The following is a 27233-nucleotide window of genomic DNA, read 5'->3' as shown; positions in this document are numbered from 1 at the left end:
GTTTATGATATGAAGACTTTAACATTCTTGTTTACACAGTTACTTTTAAATGAATACTACATATAATCTTGTATGCAGAATGGATTGAATTAAGGGCATACTTACGCGAGGGATTCATTGGATGCGGACCACATTTAAAACTTTATAACCCAACAAACATTTCAACACTTTCTTAAGAGAATTATGGTTGCAGTAGGAGAGAAATGTGTGATATACTGTAGAAAACTCGATGTTACAGTACCCTTGTACTCTTTATGTCTTATAAAAAGAAGTTAGTGTACTCTTTTGCTGAGAATATAGATGACAATATTGTAAAATTACGTGCCGTTTTATTGCAACTAGGATAATGTTACTTCAATAATGCTTAAACGCAGTTACTGTTAATGCAGAATCCACCCTCCAACAATTTTCAGGATGTGCAGACCCTTACTTGGTATATGATTTTAAAAAGAATAAACATTGTACGGTAACCTCTTGAAACTTGTAGACCCACAGTGAAGTATAGTCGGATATGGGGGAGGGCACGGTGACTCAGAGGTAGAAGAGATTTTGATGTTTGTGATTTAAAAACCGAGCAAGTGAACTTTGTGGTGGACAACATCTCTTTTTCCTGGTACTTCCATTTCCTACATTTATTTATTGGCTTAAATAGCTTATCCGATCTTTCTCTCTTGTAATAGAATCATTGCAAGGCTATGATCATACCTTATAATTATTATTAAATAATCCTTATTGAAGGTTTAATTTACTTCATGATTTCTTTGGAACAAAAAAAATTTTTTGCTTGAGATGGATTGTTTTCTCAGGGAGGAAATGTTAGAATCATGAGAACTTGCTTACATGCTGTGTTCCAAACATAATAAGCCCTTGGCGGGCTAAGATCGAACCATGGACCCATCACGCGCCAGAGGTGAACGATTTGAAGGCGATGAAGAATATTTTATAATCCTACAGTAGTATTAATAATTGTTTGAGATTCTTAGTATACTATGTGATACACAGGTTACACGAATTTTATTTTGTTCTTTTTGAACTAATGTTTAAGAGGACCAGAAGGATAGATTTCAAGAACCACCTATGGTTCAAGGATTACAGTTTTAATTTTACAGCTTTATACACATGCATTCAAAATTATATGGCCATTAGATGGTTGTATAAGATTTTTGTTGGACTTGATTTGATTTGAGTTTAACGTCTCTTTTCATCAGCGAAGCTATATGAGACGTGGACCTACTGATTAACGTGGAATCCGAACCACATGAGCTCCCGCCGGGAATCGAACCTGGGTAGACTTTTGTTGGAATAAATGTTTTCGCTGGAACCTTTTTTTTTAAAATTTAATGTAAAACTTTAAACATAATGAAGAAAATAAGAACATACTGAGGTGAAATAAACTTGAAAACTCCCACCGTGCAAAAGAATTAAGGAAAACAGCCTCTGTTTTCAAGCTGAGACTATCCATGGTTGAGATTGACCACCAAATATAACGATTATTTTTCTCAGATGATGAGTTTGTATGCTTATGCCAGTAGCTAAAACTGGAAAAGTGAACCAGGTAGTGTTTGCAAAATGTATCTCCTCACGTCCAAGTCTATCAATTCGCTGACGACACAGCATTTCTAACAACGGCTCGTACTATCCAACGTATCAACAGACTAATGCAGCCAGCCATCAACACATTTGTCCACTGGTGTGACTTAATCTCAGAACATATGCAATTGTGATGGACAAAAATTCCATGGGTAGTGGGGCTGGTGAACAACAACAACAACTTCACGAAACATCTGTTGGTATTAAAATTAACGATACATGAACTTTCAAAAGACGAAATGTTTATTTATCTGGACTGTTAATACTTTTTTGAAATTTCATCGGTACAAGCATTCAACTTAAACTATAATAAACGAACGAACTATCTAGTTGCATTATAGGAGGGCGATACAGATGTGGATGAAAAGTTTATGTATTGATTTTTGAATACGAGTTGTGTGCGAGTAATTCAATTTTATTTAACTTTTAATATTAGAGATTATTTTATACGACCATTTAATATTTTATTATTTCTTATACATATTCGCTTTCATCATTTGTCCATTGTAATGTTAGTAGAAAAAAATGTTTTATTTAACAACATGAGCACGAAAACCTACAAGAAAAATATTAGACAACATTCATAATTATCACTGTACGGAATACTTCTTTAAATGGAAACAGTTTGATCCATTGGTAGAGTGCACCCATCTGGCACGAAGATCCCTACTTCAGTCCCAAGACCGTGACAATTTGTGATGGACAACACCCTGTGGATATTCTCGGGGTTCTCCATTTCCTACCACTTTCTTCATATTCAACATTTTTACAATCATTAACCATTCAACGTTGCCTACTCGCCAAATTTCACAAGTTTCGTGGATACGAGTTTCTTCTTTTCTGGCTTGAGAGCAAAGCGAAAACACTTATTCTGGCAAGTAGATATGAGTTTCTGCTTTTTTTCTGGCTTGAGAGCAAAGAGAAAACATTTTGTTCTGTCATGAGTCTTATATACTCATCTACTCGAGAAATTTTAAAAGTAGGCAACGTTGAATGGTTAATGATTGTAAAAATGTTGAATATGAAGAAAGTGGTAGGAAATGGAGAACCCCGAGAATATCCACAGGGTGTTGTCCATCACAAATTGTCACGGTCTTGGGACTGAACTAGGGATCTTCGTGCCAGATGGGTGCACTCTACCAATGGATCAAACTGTTTCCATTTAAAGAAGTATTCCGTACAGTGATAATTATGAATGTTGTCTAATATTTTTCTTGTAGGTTTTCGTGCTCATGTTGTTAAATAAAACATTTTTTTCTACTAACATTACAATGGACAAATGATGAAAGCGAATATGTATAAGAAATAATAAAATATTAAATGGTCGTATAAAATAATCTCTAATATTAAAAGTTAAATAAAATTGAATTACTCGCACACAACTCGTATTCAAAAATCAATACATAAACTTTTCATCCACACCTGTATCGCCCTCCTATAATGCAACTAGATAGTTCGTTCGTTTATTATAGTTTAAGTTGAATGCTTGTACCGATGAAATTTCAAAAAAGTATTAACAGTCCAGATAAATAAACATTTCGTCTTTTGAAAGTTCATGTATCGTTAATTTTAATACCAACAGATGTTTCGTGAAGTTGTTGTTGTTGTTCACCAGCCCCACTACCCATGGAATTTTTGTCCATCACAATTGCACATGTTCTGAGATTAAGTCACACCAGTGGACAAATGTGTTGATGGCTGGCTGCATTAGTCTGTTGATACGTTGGATAGTGCGAGCCGTTGTTAGAAATGCTGTGTCGTCAGCGAATTGATAGACTTGGACGTGAGGAGATACATTTTGCAAACACTACCTGGTTCACTTTTCCAGTTTTAGCTACTGGCATAAGCATACAAACTCATCATCTGAGAAAAATAATCGTTATATTTGGTGGTCAATCTCAACCATGGATAGTCTCAGCTTGAAAACAGAGGCTGTTTTCCTTAATTCTTTTGCACGGTGGGAGTTTTCAAGTTTATTTCACCTCAGTATGTTCTTATTTTCTTCATTATGTTTAAAGTTTTACATTAAATTTTAAAAAAAAGGTTCCAGCGAAAACATTTATTCCAACAAAAGTCTACCCAGGTTCGATTCCCGGCGGGAGCTCATGTGGTTCGGATTCCACGTTAATCAGTAGGTCCACGTCTCATATAGCTTCGCTGATGAAAAGAGACGTTAAACTCAAATCAAATCAAGTCCAACAAAAATCTTATACAACCATCTAATGGCCATATAATTTTGAATGCATGTGTATAAAGCTGTAAAATTAAAACTGTAATCCTTGAACCATAGGTGGTTCTTGAAATCTATCCTTCTGGTCCTCTTAAACATTAGTTCAAAAAGAACAAAATAAAATTCGTGTAACCTGTGTATCACATAGTATACTAAGAATCTCAAACAATTATTAATACTACTGTAGGATTATAAAATATTCTTCATCGCCTTCAAATCGTTCACCTCTGGCGCGTGATGGGTCCATGGTTCGATCTTAGCCCGCCAAGGGCTTATTATGTTTGGCACACAGCATGTAAGCAAGTTCTCATGATTCTAACATTTCCTCCCTGAGAAAACAATCCATCTCAAGCAAAAAAATTTTTATTGTTCCAAAGAAATCATGAAGTAAATTAAACCTTCAATAAGGATTATTTAATAATAATTATAAGGTATGATCATAACCTTGCAATGATTCTATTACAAGAGAGAAAGATCGGATAAGCTATTTAAGCCAATAAATAAATGTAGGAAATGGAAGTACCAGGAAAAAGAGATGTTGTCCACCACAAAGTTCACTTGCTCGGTTTTTAAATCACAAACATCAAAATCTCTTCTACCTCTGAGTCACCGTGCCCTCCCCCATATCCGACTATACTTCACTGTGGGTCTACAAGTTTCAAGAGGTTACCGTACAATGTTTATTCTTTTTAAAATCATATACCAAGTAAGGGTCTGCACATCCTGAAAATTGTTGGAGGGTGGATTCTGCATTAACAGTAACTGCGTTTAAGCATTATTGAAGTAACATTATCCTAGTTGCAATAAAACGGCACGTAATTTTACAATATTGTCATCTATATTCTCAGCAAAAGAGTACACTAACTTCTTTTTATAAGACATAAAGAGTACAAGGGTACTGTAACATCGAGTTTTCTACAGTATATCACACATTTCTCTCCTACTGCAACCATAATTCTCTTAAGAAAGTGTTGAAATGTTTGTTGGGTTATAAAGTTTTAAATGTGGTCCGCATCCAATGAATCCCTCGCGTAAGTATGCCCTTAATTCAATCCATTCTGCATACAAGATTATATGTAGTATTCATTTAAAAGTAACTGTGTAAACAAGAATGTTAAAGTCTTCATATCATAAACTAAACACAAGGTATCAACCTCAGTAATTCCCGTTCAATCGACAATAGTTCATCATTTACTTACGTTGGTAATGTCTCTAAAAATCTAAAATAAAGTATTAAATAGTTTCAGTTTCCTACCATATTCTTCTTAAACACTAGTTTCTTCATATAGCATACAAACAACTAAGATTATTTTTTCTAATATCAGTTTATTTCTTTAAAATACATTACTCTCACTGACAATTCAGTTGCCAGTAATTCAGTATTTTAGCTCTAACTATCATTTACATGTGTTAGTCCAATGTTTGTAATCTATTAAATTCTTAATATTACAATACTACAAATTGATCCATTTATAAAATAATACAGATAACAGTTCAATTCTCTGTAACAATTTGTAATTTCTCAACTTACATCACAGTATTTAGCCCTAATATATATATATGAGGTTAAATATGTTCTTCTATTCATACACAATCAAATGCATATGCTACAGTGTCTCAGTGTTCATTTACAGAATTAAATAATTGCTTATCTTTCTCTAAAAACATTTCTACTATTTCTTTGATATAACAATCACACTCTGTAATGTATTCATATACCAGATTAAATTTTTTCTCCAAAGTATAAGTGTTCTTAATATTATAACCTTTAAAATGCTTCTTTAAATAAAGTTTATAGATTTTCTCTCTCATTTCACGTTTAATTAAGATCGTCCACACCTTTTGTAATAATTCGTAATCATACTGCAGCAAACAGTTGTGATCTTTTTCATTTTCATTACGTTCAACACATGCTGCACATAATAATACTGAATTTGGTGTGTACTCATTAAATAATTGTATAACACATGTATTACTAATAGTTTCACTAGTACACTCGCAGTCATTAGCTTCCAGTTCAAAACAGTTAATATTTAAAACACTGTCATCATCATCACTTCCCGGGATTATTTCATCATTATATCTATTATAGCGTCTAAAATAATACACTTCTTCTATTTCTTGTGATGGATATATGATTCTCACTTTATCACGTAATTCATCTGGCAAATCGGGGTCAGACGGGTGAATTAACAGTATAGGTTTTTCGTTTTCACGCTGAATTTCTTTTTCTCTAGGTGAAACATAAACAGTCTCCATGTTACTCATTTTTCTGCTCTTCAGCAAAAACAAATCAAATGAATACTTTTTTCAAGTGTGATACATATATTTATATACCTACAATAAAAGCTTCTGCGCATGTGTAAAACACATTTTTTCCCCTTACATTTAATAAAGTGTTCTATGCATTCTGTGTCTTATATTACAATCAAATAATATTTTATTCGAATTCTCTGTTTAATAATGTTTCAAGGCAATACAAAATAAATCTTTTCCAAGAAACAATTCGTTAATATAACATCATGATGTGTGTTCTATTATTTTCCAAATATACTCCATAAACTTATATTCCATTATAATAAAATACATAAATGCAAAATATATATTTGTCTTATTGTTATTGGCAATATATTCTACACTCTGCTTCAATATAAAAATCTTTTACTCACACTAAGCTTACTTTTAACGTACTTTTGTACATTCTTCTTGTACATTTTTTATACCATATCACTATACTTCCCAAAATCTTTTTCTAGTAAAATTTTTAATAGAGTGGGCCTGTATTCAAAGTCACACACAAGATCTCGGAAACGTTCAATAAAGTTCCATGTAATCAAAAACAAATGTCCATGCTTTTTTCTGTAAATTGATAATAATTCTTTACGAACCTCAAGTTTTGTTAGGGTTTCTATAGCTTTCCGTTCAATACATTCCGTATCCAACATCAAACAATCATGCTTTAACTGTCCACCTTCCAAAAAACCGCATGCAATACAAATACAAATATCGTCTGGTTTCCAATATATTATACACTCATTTATACAATCCAATGATGTACGTTCCACAGTACACTCACATAGTAACTTCAAAAATTCTTCCAACTCCCAATTCTGCACCGGGGAATTACTCACTGTTGGTGAAGGTGTAGGGGGATATTCTTCTATTTCGTTTTCAACATCAAGTAACGGGAAAACTTCTGTTTCCAATGGCGGAGGTTGTGGGCTCACCACCGGTTGGGATGAAACTTCTGTTCCCGGTAATACATCCACTTTAAACGGAGTAACTTCTGTTTCCAGTGGTGGAGGTTGCGGGCTCACCACCGGTTGGGTAAAACTTCTGTTTCCGGTAATACATCCAAGTTGGCCGGGGTAACTTCTGTTTCCAGTGGTGGAAAGTGCGAAATCACCACCGGTTGGAATAAAACCTCTGTTCCCTGCAAAGATGACAATTCTGTAAAATCACTTTCACCTCTTGTACTAAGATCCAACGGTTTCATTGAATCCATGTTTTAAAACCAATCTATAACTCCTTTTCACTAAAAAAAAACACCGCTGTATTTCAACAGCAAACAATTCAGGAAAATAAGGTTTATTCTCCAGTATTTCTATTAAGATTTTTTATTTCCTTCACCACCTAAAACAATAAAAGAAATTAAGAATTAGTTACTTGCTGTATTACGACTTCCAATTACAAAATATACGTATAAAGTTTCCCTTTCAACTTCACTACTACATTTCGCCCTGGGTAATATGTTCAAACAATCTCGGGTCTCTTTTTATTGCATTAGCTTTCAACATGAAAAACCCTTAAGTTCAATCTGCGGTAACGTTAAACTTTCTGTCGCCATATAACCTCATTGTTACACTATCGTTTATGAAACAAAACACAAAAGTTTACAATAATAATAATAATAATAATAATAATAATAATAATAATAATAATAATACTTACCAAATATTAGTTTATCTCTGTTTAAGTGATGATCCAATTACAATCCACGTCTTTCGTGCTCTCTGCTTTTCTCGATTCTATCACTTATTTGCTTCAGCACCTAAAACAGAAAAGAAAAAATGCAATTAGTTACCGTATTACGACTTTTCAAATTACAAAAATATTGGCTTTGCATGTAAGAGAGCCATGGTTCGATTCGCGGTGCAGATTCTGTTAACTACCTATCCAATATAAGTTTGTAAAATATACCATTTATAACTGAGAAAAGTCTACAGTGCAAGCAAGCGTACGGTTCTCCACGTGGGATAGCCCTGGTTCGACTCCCGGGGGCGCATTCTGCTAACTTTCTGTACAATATAATTTATATATACCTGTTATGTCATACACAATTCATAGCTATGTATAAGTAACAAGTTCACACTGCAAGCATAAAAATTAGCGTACGGTTCTCCACGTGGGATAGCCCTGGTTCGATTCCCGGGGGCGCATTCTGCTAACTTTCTGTACAATATAATTTATATATACCTGTTATATCTTACACAATTCATAGCTACATATAAGTAACAATATCTGCTAAGCAAAAGGTTTATCGTACGGCTTTTCACGTGGAATAGCCCTGGTTCGATTCCCGGGAGCGCATTCTGCTAACTTTCTGTACAATATAATTTATATATACCTGTTATGTCATACACAATTCATAGCTACATATAAGTAATAAGTTCACACTTCAAGCATAAAATTTAGCGTACGGTTCTCCACCTGGGAGAATACTCATTCGATTCCCGGGGGTGCATTCTGCTAACTTCCTGTACAATATAATTTATATATACCTGTTATGTCTTACACAATTCATAACTATATATAAGTAACAAGTTCGCACTGCGAGCAAAATGATTGTCGTACGGTTCTCCACGTGGGAGAATAGTAATTCGAGTCCCGGGGCGCATTCTGCTAACTTTCTGTACAATATATTTTTATATACCTGTTATGTCTTACACAATTCATAGCTACATATAAGTAACAACATCTGCTAAGCAAAATGTTTGTCGTACGGCTTTTCACGTGGAAAAGCTCTGGTTCGATTCCCGGTGCAATCATTAATGATGATTCCATCTACCCTCCATATTACATTATACTATATCTTAGTCACGTTATAATTCCATAAAAGTACACCGAGTCATATCATTTTCAATGCCGGAAAATCCGCAATCAATTCCCGATAAAACCAAACAGTTCCGTCCCCCTTATACTCCAAACAATTACAATATGTCCCTTTCCCATATAAAAGTAAACAAGTATAATACAAGAAAACTACAACGTTATTACTTACCAATCTTCCAATCTCTCCTAGTAGTAAAATATCTTCTTCGCAAACTTAACACTTGATGTTCCTGCTGTATTCTTTCTAAATATACACATCATGCAAATGCATCAGTATTTTTTATACTCTTCAATCTTTCCAGAAGTTTCGAGTGTGTTCTTTCCCCTATTCCAACAATAATAAGCTTAGAAAAAGATCTGGAAGTTTCTAGTACTTTCTTTCACTCATTCCGACGATCAAAATTTCTAGCATATTCTCCAACAGCAGCTGCCGCGTTACATGTGCTGCATATTAATGAATTACCTTGTTCTACGTGTGTGATCTGCATATTTTATTTCCGAAAGATCTTTTCTGTATTCTGCTTGTCCAATTAACATTTCTTTTCACCGGAAACTAATTTATTATATGTCATGTTCTTTATACAACCTCCGGCCGCACCTGCATACATTATGTGTCATTAGTATGCGTAAAAGGGTGTATCCATTTTTTTCAAACGTGCATTAGGAACTGCTAAAATGTCAGAAATATCGACACTCATGAATATTTATGAATGTCGAAAAGATGCCCCTATCCTACTGGGGGGTTCTAGAACTTTACCTCTTTTAGTTTCGTGTTACATAGCCATATATTACATAGGTATAAAATAATAAATTCAGCCCTTTTTGTTCCAATTTGGTACTATTTTTCAGCCCACTCCGGAGCTAGGACTGTGGCAACAGTGCTAGCAACTCTATGGAACTAAAAGATGGTGGTCCTTATGGCGGGGACATATTACTAAATATCTTTCAAAAGCTAACAATTTTTCTTTTGCCAGTTTTTCGTAAATGAAAAGAGATAATGTAATGTAACTTACCTCAATAATAGATAATGTTATTCTACACCCGAAAATACGAATCTGAAGAATTTTCAGTGTTGCCATCCATAGAAACTACAGTATGACCAGAATTTGAATTACCCCAAAATCTAGGTATATTCTATTTACCCTTTTAACCGTTTCGATGCGCGAATTGAGTGAACGGGGAGTGAAAATAGTACTGCAAAAATACTGGTGAACATAGCTGGGTTCAATGAGAGAAATGACCTGAAAGAAATATCCTAGCTCCGGGGAAGGGGGGAGGAATTTGGCCCGGACAGTCGCTAAAATCATCACTACCTCGGGTATTTAACTACAATTCTTCTTCTCTTTTATAATGACAAATTGTTCCCTGTTTTGATGTTTAACGCCGCCACTGTGTTTGAGTATTGTATTCTAGGATTATATTAATTTTATTTTCAAGTTTTAATCATATTATTCTGCCCTTTAGACTAAAGGAACGATGAGAAATTAATGATAATGTAAATTGTGAAAGAACAATATGTAAATTCATGTGCCCTTAGAGATGTTCACACCCGCGATAGACAGATTTTACGATTGCCGGTCTAATAATGTCTGAGTATCGGTGTTAGCCAGGTTTTAAGATTATAGATTTCTCAAAGTTATCTCAACGAAATTTGCTGATTTGCTGTTGGTAGACTAAGCTTCTAAGAACACATCCATTACAACATGAACAAAAGAAAGATGTATTCCGTCTAATTTTAAACATTGGATGGGTATCTGATTAGTAATTTGGATGCTTACATTTTCGGCCACTCTGTTCAGTTTTTAAATTGTGGACTGCTTTTGGAGTTTGGGATCGGTCAATCCAGTCATATAGAGAGAAACTTGGGCCTCGCAGAATTCCTGAGAGAACCAGGGCCGGCGCGAGGAGGGGGGGTCGAGCCGTGCCACCGCCCAGGGCGGCAAGTGTAATGGGCGGCAAAATTTGAAAAAGGAAAGAATACTATCAAAATATAATGCTTCGTAATAGGCCCACATGGAAAAATAAAATTGTGTTCACCTGAGAATATAATTGAACTTGCTTCATTTACATTCAGGAAAATACTCACTCAGGAAATTCAGAGTTTTCCCCCCCTCCATTTTCAATTATCAAACTACTAGTCACATGTATCTCGTTCAATTTTTCCCTTGCAGTGGCGAAGATAAAATTTTCAGCTAGGGTGGGTAATATTATTAAAGTGTCTTTCTATTCATTCCAGAATACAATTTAAGCCGTCAATTCACAGATAACTGTTACAAGTACCAAATTTCACAAAATTAAATCCCCACGTTAAGCGGGTTTGCATATCCAGGCTCCTAACTATGAAAACATTTACGCTCAGTCCAACCTCAATCATTTCACGAATTCAACCTGTTTTACGTATGTTATTAGGACATAATATCGATTGTGATTTATTCTAAAAACACTTTTATACATTGCAAGAGCTGTAACGTCCAAATATTTACTGAGAACTCATAGTCGTATCGGAATAAACAAAAGCGAGTATGGAACAGTAAACTGCTTTCACAAAAGGAAAAAGAACATGTGCAAAAGGCCTGCAAAACGGTCGAGTGGTTTGGGTCGTTACACTACCAATCACATGTTTGTGTGTTCAAACCCTGTAGCAAGTTGTTTCCTTTTTAAGTGTCTTCCTATTTTCATCCGGAGGCTGAAAATATTTCTTTGAGTAACTCATTGAAAACTTCTTTTGTTTCAAATTCGATTAGAACGGAACGTTATATGAATTGCGAATCTGAAATCCATAGCTAAAATAAAAATGAAGTATACTCACTACTCCATTATCCTCTGATTTGTAACGAAAAACTATTTATAAACAGTGGTGACTTCAGAAAATTATCCTCGGGGGGAATTTCAATATGCGGGTGGAGGGCAAACATTGGTAGTCCACATTGAGCGCGATCGAATATATGGTCCTGAAGGCGGAAATTTCTTAGCTCGAGAGGGGTCTCAAATTCTCCCTCAGATCACGTCCTGAAAGCATCATTGTTTAAAAGCTTTTCGTAACAAATATAATATTACACTTATTTCTCGTTCTACATTTAGAATTGGTAAAATCATAACTTATAGAGGATTATAATAAAAGCATAAAAATTACAATACCGATCATGTATAAATTATCCTGTAAGTTACCAACTTTGGGTCAGATTAAAACTCAAATATTTGTTTTCGGATTGCACTTAGAAGTAAGTCCTCTCTATATAATCCTGATTGGAAAGCCATGTTTAACACTAATTAATTAATCAATATTTATACAAATATTTTTTTTTATTTTACTATTTTTACTATTCAATATTATATACACTTCATTTCCAAAATCAAAATCTCGAAAATGTGTATTGTACGAGTGCAGACTCGCAAATAAATGATTATTTATCATATATATTGGTCTCTTTTCGAATTCTATTTAATCGAATCCGACAGGAACACAGACAGAAATATCGAGAACAGGTGACAAAAAGGAGAGAGAAAAACGTTGTACCCGGCGGGGACTCGAAGTAAGTTTGAATGGTTCTTTATAAGCGAACGCCTTAGACCACTCGGCTATGGTAACAACTAGTGATTGTAGCAAAGGCTTCGAGTAGTAGTTCTTATTACAGAATAACATTTTTCTATTGCCGAAAATTTAAACCTAATTTACTTTGATATAATATATCTATTAATTTGTTTCATGAACGTTTTCGTTACTTAGATGAATGATGTATGTGGTTGATATAGATTCTATTACACATTCTTTCGTAAATATTATAGAAAGTATCAGGGTTATTTATGATCTTTCATGGAAATTGACTGGCGCATGCGCAGTACACAGACAGTTCAATTGGAAGGCGAGGAATGTAACGCTTACACACTGTTACAATGTTTCCCTCGCAAGCAGTAGTTCCCAACCGAGGGACGGCGGGACGCACTTCCTCCTCCTGGGGTGGCGTGAAGGATTTACGAAGTCCCTTCGTTGTCTTATATTTCTTCAAAGATTATACACAATATCCAGTCACATCTTCTACACATTTGGAAGTGATAAATCGTAGTATAAATAAACCGTCCTCCACATACAGTGATTGTTGCTTTTCCAAGATTATAAACTGAGACACTTTTTATTTCAATAGAATATAAAAGTTTCAATGGGAGGGGTTACAACCCCCTCAACCCCCTGGGTCTTCGATATGTCACCGCCTAAACTGTAACTTTCAAGTTAGAATCGAAAAATGGAGACATGTGACCTACTAAATATATTTTTGTTAATTATACATTTTCATAAATAAAATATCCACAATTACAATGACAGTAAATGATAAGTAATTATTGTAAATCTTTGTACTTTCATTTTCCCTCTTTCTTCTCAACTGAGTTTGAAAAATGTAAAAATGGGAGGTTAAGAACTTCAAATATTACGTATATTTTAGCGTATTACGAAATTATATTTAATAGAATCTGGTAGGATCACAAACAGAAACGTCAAGAAGAGGTAAAATCAAATTGTACTGTGGTGGGATTCGAACTACTCTTGAATGTTGCCTCAGAATCTCTAACCAAATGCCTTAGTCCACTCGGCTAATGTGACAAGTTTGAAAATATAGTAAGCGTGTTTCATGTTCAATCTTTTGTTACCTATGAAATTTATTTTGTATTCTCTGAAGTTTAAGCCTATTTTGGCCTGATTAATAGTCTGTTGAAATTGTTTTATGTTTACGGTATTATTTACTTTGACGAATGATGTTGTTAATATAGGTTCTATTACGTATTCGTTCATAAATATTACAGCAATCGTCAGGATTATTTATGATCTTTCATGAAAATTGACTGGTGCATGCGCAGTAGAAACAGAAAGATGCACTTTACCGACATTTGTCATACACGCCAGAACGCAAATTTCTAACAGGTTCTCAAAATGCCTCGCTCTAAAGGCTGTGGAGAACTGTCTGTTGCTCTGAGAGGAGAAATCATAGGCCGAGCAAAAATGGGACAAACTGTGCCTCAGATTGCTAGAGATCTGGGATGTGACAAGAAAACAGTCAAGAAATGGGTTCAGCGACATGAAGAAGGTGGTGAATGGTTCAGGTCTCGGTCAAGAAGTGGAAGGCCAAAAGTGACAACTTCAGCTTAAGATCAAGCTTTAGTTACAGAAGTAATCAACAGACCTCTATGCCACACGTCAATCCTCTTGGACAAAGCCAGAGAATATAATTGTTCTCACGAAACAATAAGAAGAAGATTATTGGGGGCTGGTCTACACTGTTCAAGACCCGCTAGGAAGACTCTCCTGACTGAAACTCACAAGGCCAGACGAATGGAATGGGCACAGAATAACATAACCCAACCTCAGTCATATTGGGACTTAGTCATCTGGACCGACGAGAAGGTTTTCAAGTTTAACCAACAATTCAGAGTTATATTGTATAGACCGCGCGGAACCAGGTATGCTGAACAAAATATTATCATAACTTCTTGTTCAGGACGAATGTCAGCACACTTTTGGGGATACATCACGGCTGCTGGTCCTGGAGATTTAGTTGCGGTGCCTGAGAGAATGAACAGCAGTGTTTACATTAATATCCTCGAAAATACGTTGCTACCGTCCTTAGAAAGAAACTTCCCCGAACAGGAAGAATATATATTTATGCATGACAACAGTGCTGTTCACACTTCCCGGCAAACACGAGAGTGGCTAAATGATCATCCAGAGTTAATTTGTATTGAGTGGCCCCCTCTATCCCCAGATTTGAACCCAAATGAACATCTGTGGGCCTACATGGTGCAAGAATGGGAAGAGAGACGTGAAAACAGAGACCAAACGTTTCTTCAAAATCATGTTATGGAACTGTGGCAACATTTTCGTGACACACCGTCGTATTGCTCGAGACTTGTATCTAGTATCCCCTCCAGACTTCAAGAAGTTACTGACTCTGGAGGTGACTACACGAAGTTACTGACTCTGGAGGTGACTACACGAAGTACTAGTGTGTTATTTTTTTGTGTAAACATTTATTTAAGTTTCATTTCTTTATTATATTTTTTTCAAGAGCAATACTTTCGTTCTTCATTCTTTTCCTTTGCTTGTTTACTTATTAGTTCATTAAAACGTAAAGGAAGAGTAGTATATCTTCAAAAAGTATTTGTGAATTTACTTTGAACGTTTCTAAGAATACATTTACTTTTTTTCCTTACTTTATATCATGCCCAATATTACTTTCATTTCAGTTAATTAATAACTATATTTCACATCTCGGATAAAAGTATTATTGTCTTTTTAACGATATTTTTCATTTTGATTGTGTAATTTCTAGTTTCATTGAATTATCTCAATTCTAATGAATAAATCAAATTTTGTTTATTGTCCCTCCCTTAGCTAAGTTCGAATTCGAGAATAATTTGGTGTAATATACGTTCTTTATTCTTCATATTGTGCAGTAATGACAATATTAATTATTTTGCATGAGTCCAGTTGATTAGTGAGAACTTGGACAAACATTAACCTGGTGATTCTTTACGCAATGACAAGCGTAAAATATATTTTAGCTATTCTTTATACTTCATAGCGATGAAACATTCTAACAGTCTGTTAGCGTTTCCTTCCTCGCCTTCCAATTGAACTGTCTGTGTGCTGCGCATGCGCCAGTCAATTTCCATGAAAGATCATAAATAACCCTGATACTTTCTATAATATTTACGAAAGAATGTGTAATAGAATCTATATCAACAACATACATCATTCATCAAAGTAACGAAAACGTGTTCATGTAACAAATTAATAAATATATTATATCAAAGTAAATTAGGTTTAAATTTTCGGCAATAGAAAAATGTTATTCTGTAATAAGAACTACTACTCGAAGCCTTTGCTACAATCACTAGTTGTTACCATAGCCGAGTGGTCTAAGGCGTTCGGCTTGTAAAGAACCATTCGAACTTATTTCGAGTGCCCGCCGGGTACAACGTCTTTTTCTCTCTTTTTTCACCTGTTCTCGACGTTTCTCTGTCTGTGTTCTTGTCGGATTCGATTAAATAGAATTTCGAATAGAGACCAATATATATGATAAATAATCATTTATTTGCGAGTCTGCACTCGTACAATATACATTTTCGAGATTTTGATTTTGGAAATGAAGTGTATATAATATTGAATAGTAAAAATAGTAAAAAAAAAATATTTGTATAAATATTGATTAATTAATTAGTGTTAAACATGGCTTTCCAATCAGGATTATATAGAGAGGACTTACTTCTAAGTGCAATTCGAAAACAAATATTTGAGTTTTAATCTGACCCAAAGTTGGTAACTTACAGGATAATTTATACATGATCGGTATTGTAATTTTTATGCTTTTATTATAATCCTCTATAAGTTATGATTTTACCAATTCTAAATGTAGTACGAGAAACAAGTGTAATATTATATTTGTTACGAAAAGCTTTTAAGCAATGATGCTTTCAGGACGTAATCTGAGGGAGAATTTGAGACCCCTCTCGAGCTAAAAAATTTCCGCCTTCAGGACCATATATTCGATCGCGCTCAATGTGGACTACCAATGTTTGCCCTCCACCCGCATATTGAAATTCCCCCCGAGGATAATTTTCTGAAGTCACCACTGTTTATAAATAGTTTTTCGTCACAAATCAGAGGATAATAGAGTAGTGAGTATACCTTTTTTTTTTTTTTTTAGCTATGGATTTAAGATTCGCAATTCATATAACATTCCGTTCTAATCGAATTTGAAACAAAAGAAGTTTTCAATGAGTTACTCAAAGAAATATTTTCAGCCTTCGGATGAAAATAGGAAGACACTTAAAAAAGAAACGACTTGCTACAGGGTTTGAACACACAAACATGTGATTGGTAGTGTATCGACCCAAACCACTCGACCGTTTTGCAGGCCTTTTGCACATGTTCTTTTTCCTTTTGTGAAAGCAGTTTACTGTTCCATACTCGCTTTTGTTTATTCCGATACGACTATGAGTTCTCAGTAAATATTTGGACGTTACAGCTCTTGCAATGTATAAAAGTGTTTTTAGAATAAATCACAATCGATATTATGTCCTAATAACATGCGTAAAACAGGTTGAATTCGTGAAATGATTGAGGTTGGACTGAGCGTAAATGTTTTCATAGTTAGGAGCCTGAATATGCAAACCCGCTTAACGTGGGGATTTAATTTTGTGAAATTTGGTACACATTATATAATGGTGAAACTGTGTTCAGAAAGTGGTTAGTTTATTCCGAAAGTAAGAATACTGTTTTCTGTTTTTGTTGCAAATTATTTTCCACAAGTATAGTATCTTTCACAGTTGATGGCTGTAACAATTGGCGCCACACCTCTGAAGTTTTGGTTAGTCATGATAGGTATCCCATTCACTTTGAGTTGCAAAGAAGGTGGATGGAGCTTTCGATAAGACGGAAGAGTGGTCTTCCAATTGAGGAAAAACACTAGAAAATGTCAACTGCCGAAACACAACATTGGAAGAACGTAACAGAACGACTAGTTGCAATAATATAGTTTTTAGGTGAACATCAGATAAACTTATGCTAAACTTTCCGTTACGCAGAACATCAGATAAACTTTACACAAGTAATAATGATAATTTTCTAAACTGGTAGAATTCTCTGCAAAGTTTGATAGCGTCAACACATTAAAAGAACCAACGCAGGACAAAATAAATACCAAAATTACTTAGGAAAAATGTCCAAAATGAAATTATTCAAATTTTTAGTGAAATAAAAAGCAAAATATTGTCTTTGTTGAGAGCTGCAAAATATTACAATATAATACTACACTGTACGCCAGATATTTCTAGTACAGAACAAATGGCAATAATCGTTCGTTTTGTACAAATTACAAACAATAATGGAGGATGCCTTGTAAAATTTGCAAACACTTCCTTGGTTTCGTACCGGTAACAGATACTACTGGTCTAGGACTGACAGAAGTAATAATTAAACAGCTAAAGGAAATGAACATTCCTATCAAAGACATGAGGAATCTAGGATATGATTTGGTACCAATATGAAACGCAAACATTCCGGTATTCAAAAGAGAATTTTAGAAATAAATCTCCAAGCCTTCTATGTTTCTTGCAGTAGTCATTCACTAAACCTTGTCGTTAACGATGCAGCCGCATCATCTCAGTACCCTGTTTCATTTTTTTTTTTTTTTTTTTTTTTTGTATACTTAAAAAAGTTTATGACTTTTTCTGCGTCAGTTCAACGTTGGGCTATACTAAAGGAACATATTAGCAGTCTCACTTTAAGCACCACAAGGTGGGAGAGCCGAATTGATGTTCTGACTCCACTTAGATGTCAAGTAGGGGAGGTTTGTGATGCGTTACTTAAAATAAGTAACGATAACAGAATACCTAGGCAGATAAAATGGTCGCCCACCATGTTCTATGTATAGTAAACCAGCTGCCTGACTTTACTTTCTTTTGCTCGACTCGTTATCTGATATGATTTTTTACTCCACATAAACATAGTAAGCAAAGTCTCCAAACCGTTGATTCTCATGTGTTGGATGCAATGGGGTTTCTTAAAAATGTATTTGAGTTTTTTGAGAGGTGCAGAAATGATGCAAAGTTTCAATTTTACTTAGTTGATGCGATGGAGTTGACATCAGCATTAGATATGGACGATCCAGGGATAGGTAATTCAGTACAAGCTCGAAGTCGAAAGAAGGAGACACAGTTTCAGTACGAGGCAGAGTATGAAGCTATTGAAGATCCACCAGATACAAGATCGATTTATATTACAAAGTTCTAGATGTAATTGTGTTAGCTTTAAGAGGAAGGTTTGAGCAACTTATACATCACAGCTAGTACCGTATTTCGATTTTCTTTACGATATAAGTAGTTTTCAAGATATACCACTTGAACTTTTGTGTGAAAAGTGTACTAAATTTGCCATCATTTTAACACACGAAGAATGGAAAGATGAAAACATGATTTGATTCGAAAGACTAACTGAAAGTGTTATCTGCTATAATTAAGCCTAAAAGTTCACCAAAACAGACTTTAAAATTAATAAACATAATTAATTAAGAAACATAACTTTGCTCCCAATGTCCAATTAAGGATTTTGTTAATCTTATCGGAACAGTGGCAAATGAAGAAAGAAGTTTTTCGATACTTAAGCTTATTAAAAGCCATCTACGTTCTTCCATGCCTGAAACACGCTTGAGTGGTGTAGCCATGGCTAAAACATTGGACTACGCGAATGTGATAAAGGAATTTGCTCACATCAAACCAAGAAAAGTTTCTTTCAATTACCTTCTGTTATGTTAAATTTATGTATCTCCATTGTGTTTTGATATAAAGTAAGCTTAAAAATTAAAATTCTTGGTCTTGACTAAATCATTTTTTAAAAATTTTGTTTTCTGTATGCACTGCTTCACATCACAGATATACAACGAAATTGTGCATACTGAATATTGTGTCATGTACGGACGGAGTCGTTTAAATATTACGTAAGCATTCGAGAGAGGTAGTTCAATTTTTTGTTCACTTTTCCATTTCATACATGTTTTTAAATGGGGCATATTAGTTTATCGTGACTTTTGAACGTTTTCTTTCAAAATAAGGTTTGCGGATTAAAGGGGCGGCATGTGAAAGTACCGCCAAGGGCGGCAAAACTGCTAGCGCCGGCCCTGGTGAGAACACAGAGTTGTATAGGCAAGACCCTTGGATAAGGGCCTAATATAGGGTGACCAAATCATCAACTAGAAAAAACGGGACACCTTTTATTTCTGGATAGGTTGCTCCCCTAAAAATATTTTTTAGACTCTCCGTTCTCTCTCTCTCTATGTATCTCTCACAAAAAGGGCAAATTTACACTTTTTCGTTTTAAAATCTATTGAAAAGGTTGTGGAATTAATTAGATACAGTAACAAGTAACTATCAGCAGCTAACAACAAATGATATATTTGAAAACATTGCTAAAAATATATGAGCGCTCAAATCTGTCACCGACAAGATTTATCATTACTCTCAGCATCGGAATCCAACTCCTTTTATTTGCATTTTCTTACTTTTAAACATTATTTCACTTACAACTGATTTTCTTTTTACTTTTACTTTTATAGTTCTATACCTTTGTTCCCCTTGTTAGTCAAATTACGGAAACACTGTACTGTACTGATGACAGCGACTCAATGCGCCCAAACAGAAAGTAAAATCAGGTTACATTGTTCTTCATAAGACTTTCAGCCCCTTGCACTGTGGTCTACGAAGTGGGGAGGGGAGGGTTAGGAGGGAAAACAGTGCAGCCACCACATTCAATATCGCAAACTTCGTAATGACGTTGCTCAGTAATTAGACATATTCCAATATAATCACATAGCTTAGAAAAAATAATGTAAATTAGGAAAGTTTAGCGATTCGAAAGTTTTTTGTACCGAGTGTATGTACCGAATTGGCGTCCCGGGAGAATTTTTCGGGATACCGGAAATGGTAGTGAAAAAACGGGACAATCCCGTTTTTACGGGACGGTTGGTCACCCTAACCTAATACCTCAATTTTTATAGCCTTGGTGCCACATCCCTGACTTTTGAAACCGCCCCTTTCGGTTCCCAAATGTTCCGTCTGAAGAAAAAAAAAAAAAAAGAAGCCTGGATTCGACACCGTTTGGGAAATAAGAACACGGCTCTCTAGCAGCTTCTATCTGATTACGAAAACGAAACTCTTGCAAATTCTTTCGTTTTAAGACAAGCTTAGAAATGATTCATATCATGAAACTATTTATTTCCACCGTAGAATATAAAACATACCTAAACATGCCATAGCTGATGTAAGTTTGCTTTTTCTTGGTTAACAAAACAATATCTACATTGAAGTTTATTGATTGTAAACTTAATGTAGCACTACCGAGAAGAACTACGTCGTATGATTTTATGCTTAGTCTCCTCGCGCTGCTAATAGTCATATGTTTGTGACGTAGGGTGATGACTTGTGTTTACGCTGTAATCGTTGCTAACTGTGCAAAATTTTCCGTCACTTCCAATATTTTGTCCGAACTTTTTCTCTCTTTCATATTAACTTGAAATACGATTACTGTATAATTCAAAATATGTTTCCGGCAGGAGTTCACATAGTTCGTCGGATCCTACATTAACCTCTCATTTCACGTCTCATATGGTGCGCTCGATGCGCAAGAATTGTATTTGGGATACTTGATTGAACTCGGCTCTGATTGGCTGAGGGATGTCAGGTGACCAGGTCACAAGTATTACGTCATAGAGGTCAATGTTCCTCTTGATTTTGGCAGGGACACCTTGGCCCACTATGCAAATTTTCGGACGGTTACGTTAGAACACATCCCTTAAATTTCGATTTGATTTTAAGTTCAGCGCCCCTATCAACAGTGCTGCTATATGAAACGTGGCCTACAGCTTAACGCGGGATCCGAACCAGCTCCCGTCGGGTACCGAACCCGGGTCTCCCACGCCGAAGGCGCGTACGCAAACCACGAGCGTGTTCCCCTTAAATTTTGGAAATTGCCCAATTTAAAAATTTGGTATAGTAACATGAGACCGGGATATGGATAATTTCGATTCGGTCTTACGGGTAAATGACAAAAATTCAAATTTGAGAAGGTTTTCCTCTTTAATAAGGCTTTATTGCATAATATGATTATATAGATGGATATAGGAGTTAATTCCCTTTTATATGGCATCGATATATTGAGACACCCCTCTTAAATTTTGGGAGTGGTACACTGCCTCACCTATTAAATTTTGGAATTGTCGAAAAATAAAAATTGATAAATGTTCTCTAGAACTCGAATATATGTTCCTGTAAATTTGATTAGTCCAGCTCCTCCCCTTCTATGGGTGAAAAATTACCAAAAGCATAAATGTAAGCACTACGTTCCACTATGTGGTAGATTATTGACTTAATTTATACTTTTTGATGATGCTTTATTGTAACACATTATCATAGGATGAATTAAAGCACTCATTCTCTTGGACAGGACACTAGTACTTTCATGTACTCCTCTTAAATTTTGGGAAGGGTATATAGGACCACAATTAAATGTAGAAATTGACAAAAAGTAAAAAATGGTAAATATTCTCTAAAACCCAAAAAACATGCTTCTCCAAATGTGGTTAGCTCAACTCGTGTATTTCTAATATAAAAAAAAATATCAAAAATGTACGTAGGCAAACTTTAATATTTTGACGAGAAATTTGAAATGGCATGAGGGATTCGAATGTAACCCCCCAAGGTCAACTATCATGATGCTTTATACGTATGAACACATGGATAAGTACATAGGTTTCTTCTATTTTTGGGAAGGGCCCACTCATAAATTTCCAAAATCACTAAAATTAAAAATTTAGTCTGGCAGTGAAGGTTGGAGGTATGTACACTCACGTCCAAAATGATTGTCGCATATCTATAACTGACTTCTTGTAAGAATATAATTTGATAAAAATTTTTCAGGGTACTTTTAATACTGATACTATGTGTATAATCGGTAAATGTATTTTTGTGGTAAATTTCATAGGGAAAGAATTATAAATACGAAAATTAGAATGAATAAAACAAAATCTTGCTAAATGGAGAAGAAAGTTTTATTTTCGTTTTATTGTTATTATTTACTGCTCTTTTAACATGAAATTTTCCACATACATGTCTTTGCCGATTATACACATACAAACGTTATAAGAAATACCGACGATTTCGTTATCAAATTATATTCCTAAAACAACATATTTATAGACATGCGACAATAATTTTGGACATGAGTGTACCTCTGTGAGATTCGTTGATCCATCTCGGGAGTAATAGATTGCCAAAATTCAAATTTCGAATGGTCTTGTTCTATTTTATCCACTTTGATCATGCTTTATCATGTTATAAGGGTATATGATTTAATAGGGTAAGGGTATATGATTTAATAGGGAGGGCTCATTCTCTTTCACAACACATGGATACATTGGTGCAACCTCTTAAATTTCGGGAGGGATACATATAACCACCACTTAAGTTTCAGAGTTGTCATAAAATAAATATCGGTAAGTATTCTCTAGAACTCGAATATATACTTAGTGTAAATTTAGTTGAGCCTCCTTGTCTCCTTCTATGAGTAAAACATTGCCAAAAATATACATAATGAATATATATTATCACGCGATAGGTTATTGACCTAATTTATCATCTTTGACGAGACCTTATTGCATAATATGGTTATATGAATGAGTACAGGAATCCTTTTTCTTGAATATGACAAATGTATCATGGTGTAAACTTCTTGAATTTTGGAAGAGTTCAAGCTTGGTGTACAAACGTCTCATCGTACGAACCTGTTTTACACCTTCTCATTTTTACAATTGGCTGGCAACACTGACAAACTAGGGTCCTTGAGAGAGGAATATGCCCACAATATATTTTCTGTAGTGACGAATGGTGTTTATGCCACGTTACATGGATATACATCCAGTGGTAGAGAAATCATCTGCCACATTGTATTTACAATTCATTGGCAACACTGACCAAGTGGGTACGTTTGGGTGCAAAGTGATTTTATCAAACCCTTGCCCGAGCCATGTTTTAACAAAGAGCCTAAAAGGAACATGATGGGCTAAGGCGCTTACGCGTGATGCATCGTAACATTCATTTTTAATTATGTCGAATATGCCATACGTATGGTCAGAAACACCAACAAACTGGCCACTTATATGATCAGGTTACGGGTTTGCCCATGATTTGAAAACGGTTTCGTACTTCTCAAGGCAAGAGCTTTCAGACGATATTTAGGTTTTATCCAGGTACTTGGTCCCGATATGGAATCATCCCTAGTAAGTGAAGTCTTCACCCGACTACAACAGGTCCCATAGTTTTGGAGCTATGGACCTTTAAAGTTCATATTTTCATATTTTCGGCATCCTGTAACTCTGAAACGAAGCATTTGTGCACCCAGGTTGGTGTATACTTTTTGTCTTATTTTGGTGTCAGGAATCACCTCTCAAGTGTTGGCGTTGTTTTAAAACACCCTGTATAAGTCATTACACAATATACCGGTGCTTGAATAATAAACATGATTTAAATATTGTTAATTCGATAATAATTTACGAAACGAGAAATAAGGTTTTCTTGTCTTGTAGAAAACACTAGTATTTCTTACTGTTTTTGCTTTGACACTTGTCGACAGGGATATAGTTATTCTATAAGACTTTAAATACTGATACAAGTGGCAGAGTTTTGGAAGTTTAATAAAGTTCAGTACATAGCCTACGTCAGTCGTTTAAAACACATAAAGAACGAAAGAAAGGAAAACCTTTTTCAGGCTGCGCTTATGAAAGACTTGTATGTCGGCTGGTTAGGACGAGTTATTTGGATGATCATTGTGGAACGTCACTATTTCTGGCTTTCTATAAAGAAATACGCTACCTCGTCTGAAACGAGTCCGCTACGGCCTCGTGCTGCTGAACCACAATCAAAACTTCTCTGCAACCATCAGAAGTCGAACCAGCGACCACACAACCACACACATGAAAGCCATGTGTATTAATTATGAATAGTAAAATAAAAAGAAAAAGAAAGACAAGAAATATATATAAAGTATAATATGGTATTTTTTACTAACCAGGGGTAAAAGTGAGGGGGAACGCGGGGACGCCGTCCGCCCAAGTCGTCCCCCCAGTTTCTAAAAAAAAAAAAAATACAATAGGCAAAGATAGGCAGGGGGACGGCGTGACGTCATGCTGCTATCTACCGTTCCCCTACCTTTTCAGATTCATTTTTTACCCCTGCTACTAACGACAATACATACAAGAGCCTTTAAAATGTATTTCCAACTGCCAGGAATTTCAATGTATTGTCATATGTCTTACAAAATATCTTCAGTTATGGTTAGAGCTAGGAATCTTTAGTGCTGCACTTTATTATCTTTTTGCTATTAAAATGCCCAATTAGCTTGTCTTGCAAAAATAAATAAATAAAATAAAATGACAAAAAAATAAGTTCTGTGTTTTAGTTGCATAGTTTTTTAAATGTAAATACCATTTTTTACCTTTACTCAATGATAGCACCTGTTTGCACTTTTCAAAACTTTTTTTTGGGGGGGGTGGGGTGGGGTGGAGGACTACACTACATTTCACTGTATTTTTAAACATTTAAACAAGGAACATCAGACAACTGCGAAATCATTACTTTTGCTTCAGTGCAGTCTCGTTAGACGAAAACTATTGAATAAGAAGTAAAGGGAAATTGTAACATCAAACTGACCACTCATGGCCCAATATTACCAATTGGTATTGTTGAGTCTTTTTCTACAAATGTTTACTTTGTGACCGGAGGGGCAGCCTCACTGACGACATTAAAATATTAAATGCTATCTGTTCTAACAGTATCTTGAACTTGTGACTTTCATAACATTGTGTTCTGAAATTTGCTTTAGACAGCCTGTTCATACATGAGTGAATTTTGAGTCCTTATACTGTAAAGGACGTAATTAGTTTTGGTGCTGTTTGCACAAATATTTCCATTAGAATTGGCACGTTTTTCCATGCTTTTTAAAGTCAAAAGTTTGTACAGTCCGCAGCAAAAAACCTGCAACATGAGCATGTAAGTTTATTGTGAAACGACGAAGTCTTTTGCTCCAAAATAAGTGTACAGGGGAGAACGCCGAGGTTTCTCTGGGGTGATTCGTGCCACTTAGACGCTATGTTGATTCCCTGCGTTGTTAGGCGTAGTTTCACAATAAACTTACATGCTCATGTTGCAGGTTTTTTTGCTGCGGACTGTACCATCTTTTACCAAAATGTTTTGTCTAAGATTTCTAGCTCTAATTATAATTAATAAGATTAACATGTCATTGAAGTAGAAAGAAGAATGTCATATATGCAGGGCTAAAAGTAAGGGGGAACGTGGGGGAACGCCGTTCCATCACTTGAAGAAAATATCTGTGGCGTCTCCCACTTTATAAAAAATTACAATGGGTAAACATAGGCATGAAGAATGGTATGATGTCATGCGTCCCCCTACATTTTCAGATCCACTTTTACCCCTGTATATATGAATATGTAAGCATGTATGAAATTATAAAATGATAACAGCGAATGTTTTTTTTTAAATGTGTTTATGTTATTTCAGGACTTTATAGTGATTCGTCCAGTGGCAAATAACCTTGATCTCGATGCTCAGAATACATCTGACAGGTAAGTGCATTGCTACAGTAGAACTAAGAATTTCAAGTTCAACTTATAAAAATAAAAATAAAAAAAAAAAAAAAAATCCATTGACTATTAAGCTTACTCTGGGAATATAAAAGTAAAGCTGTGTGGTTCTTAAGTGAAAAACAACAGATAATTTATTTTAATAATACAAAAGCCACAACAGACAGCCGGATGTACTGTATATATGAATAAGACAAGTTATGTAATGTATTGCGCAATGCATGTCGGATCCGAAACTCTTTAAGGCAATTAGTATGAATTGACATACAGAATGGGGAAAAGAATAAACAATCATGATTTACTAAATAAACTAAATGCTAAATAAAATTCTACATTTCTAAATAAAATTGATATAAATAAACTTCTATATTTCTACTACAGGAATAATGAAAAATGACATTCTTATATAGCATAAGAGCATAGGTGCATAGTTTCCTCAAACTATCAGGGATATATTATCTAGACTTCAAAAGCAACTTGAGAGACGTTTGTAATAAAACCCTGAAACCGTACGGCCAATTCGCTCCGTGTGCAAGGTTGAAGCCAGGGACGAAGTTCGCGACTGCCTGCACTTCACAACGCGTTGTCACTTGAACTGTCTGAACCCAGCATTCGACTAGTTTTCCTGGCATAACCGTGGGACGTAAAACAAAGATTTCATTTCATTTCGACTAGTTTTCCACAGATATCTCCACTTCCATTCCATCCCTATATAAAATTCAAATTTTCATGCACTACATGAGCAATACCATGAAATCAGAGTGAAGTTGTACCAGACTGTTTCGTAATTAATTCAATAAGAACCAAGATCTTGTTAACGATTTGCGGATAAGGGATGAAGTTCATTTTCATTTTTTGGATTTGTCAACAAGCAAAATTTCTCTTATTGGTCTACCGATAGCCTCAAAGAATTTCGTGAAAGACCAATGCAAAGTTCAAATATAACAGTATGGTGTGCGGTGTTTTCATTTGGTGGCCTGTACTTGATTGAAGATGAAAGGGAAAGGAATGTGAATGAGACTGGACCACATTACGTTTACATGTTGAGAACTTGTTAGCACCTGCATTTACCCGCCTTCGAGTCACTGAAGAAACGTTTTTCC

General features: G+C 35.1%; 1 protein-coding gene across 1 annotated transcript in view; it reads left to right on the top strand.

The window, feature by feature from the left end:
- ref(2)P (refractory to sigma P) overlaps positions 1-27233 on the top strand; it is a 137903-nt gene that overhangs the window by 24084 nt on the left and 86586 nt on the right. Inside the window, exon 2 of the mRNA XM_081728406.1 lies at positions 26048-26112. Within this exon, the coding sequence (XP_081584532.1) occupies positions 26048-26112 (65 nt within the window). The remainder of the gene's footprint in view (positions 1-26047; positions 26113-27233) is intronic.

Source organism: Thermobia domestica, chromosome 10 (assembly GCF_964235325.1).
Source record: "Thermobia domestica chromosome 10, izTheDome1.hap1.1, whole genome shotgun sequence".
NCBI classification, from domain to species: Eukaryota; Metazoa; Arthropoda; class Insecta; order Zygentoma; family Lepismatidae; genus Thermobia; species Thermobia domestica.
Note: the sequence above shows the minus strand (reverse complement) of the source record. Positions and strands in the feature narration are given on the sequence as shown.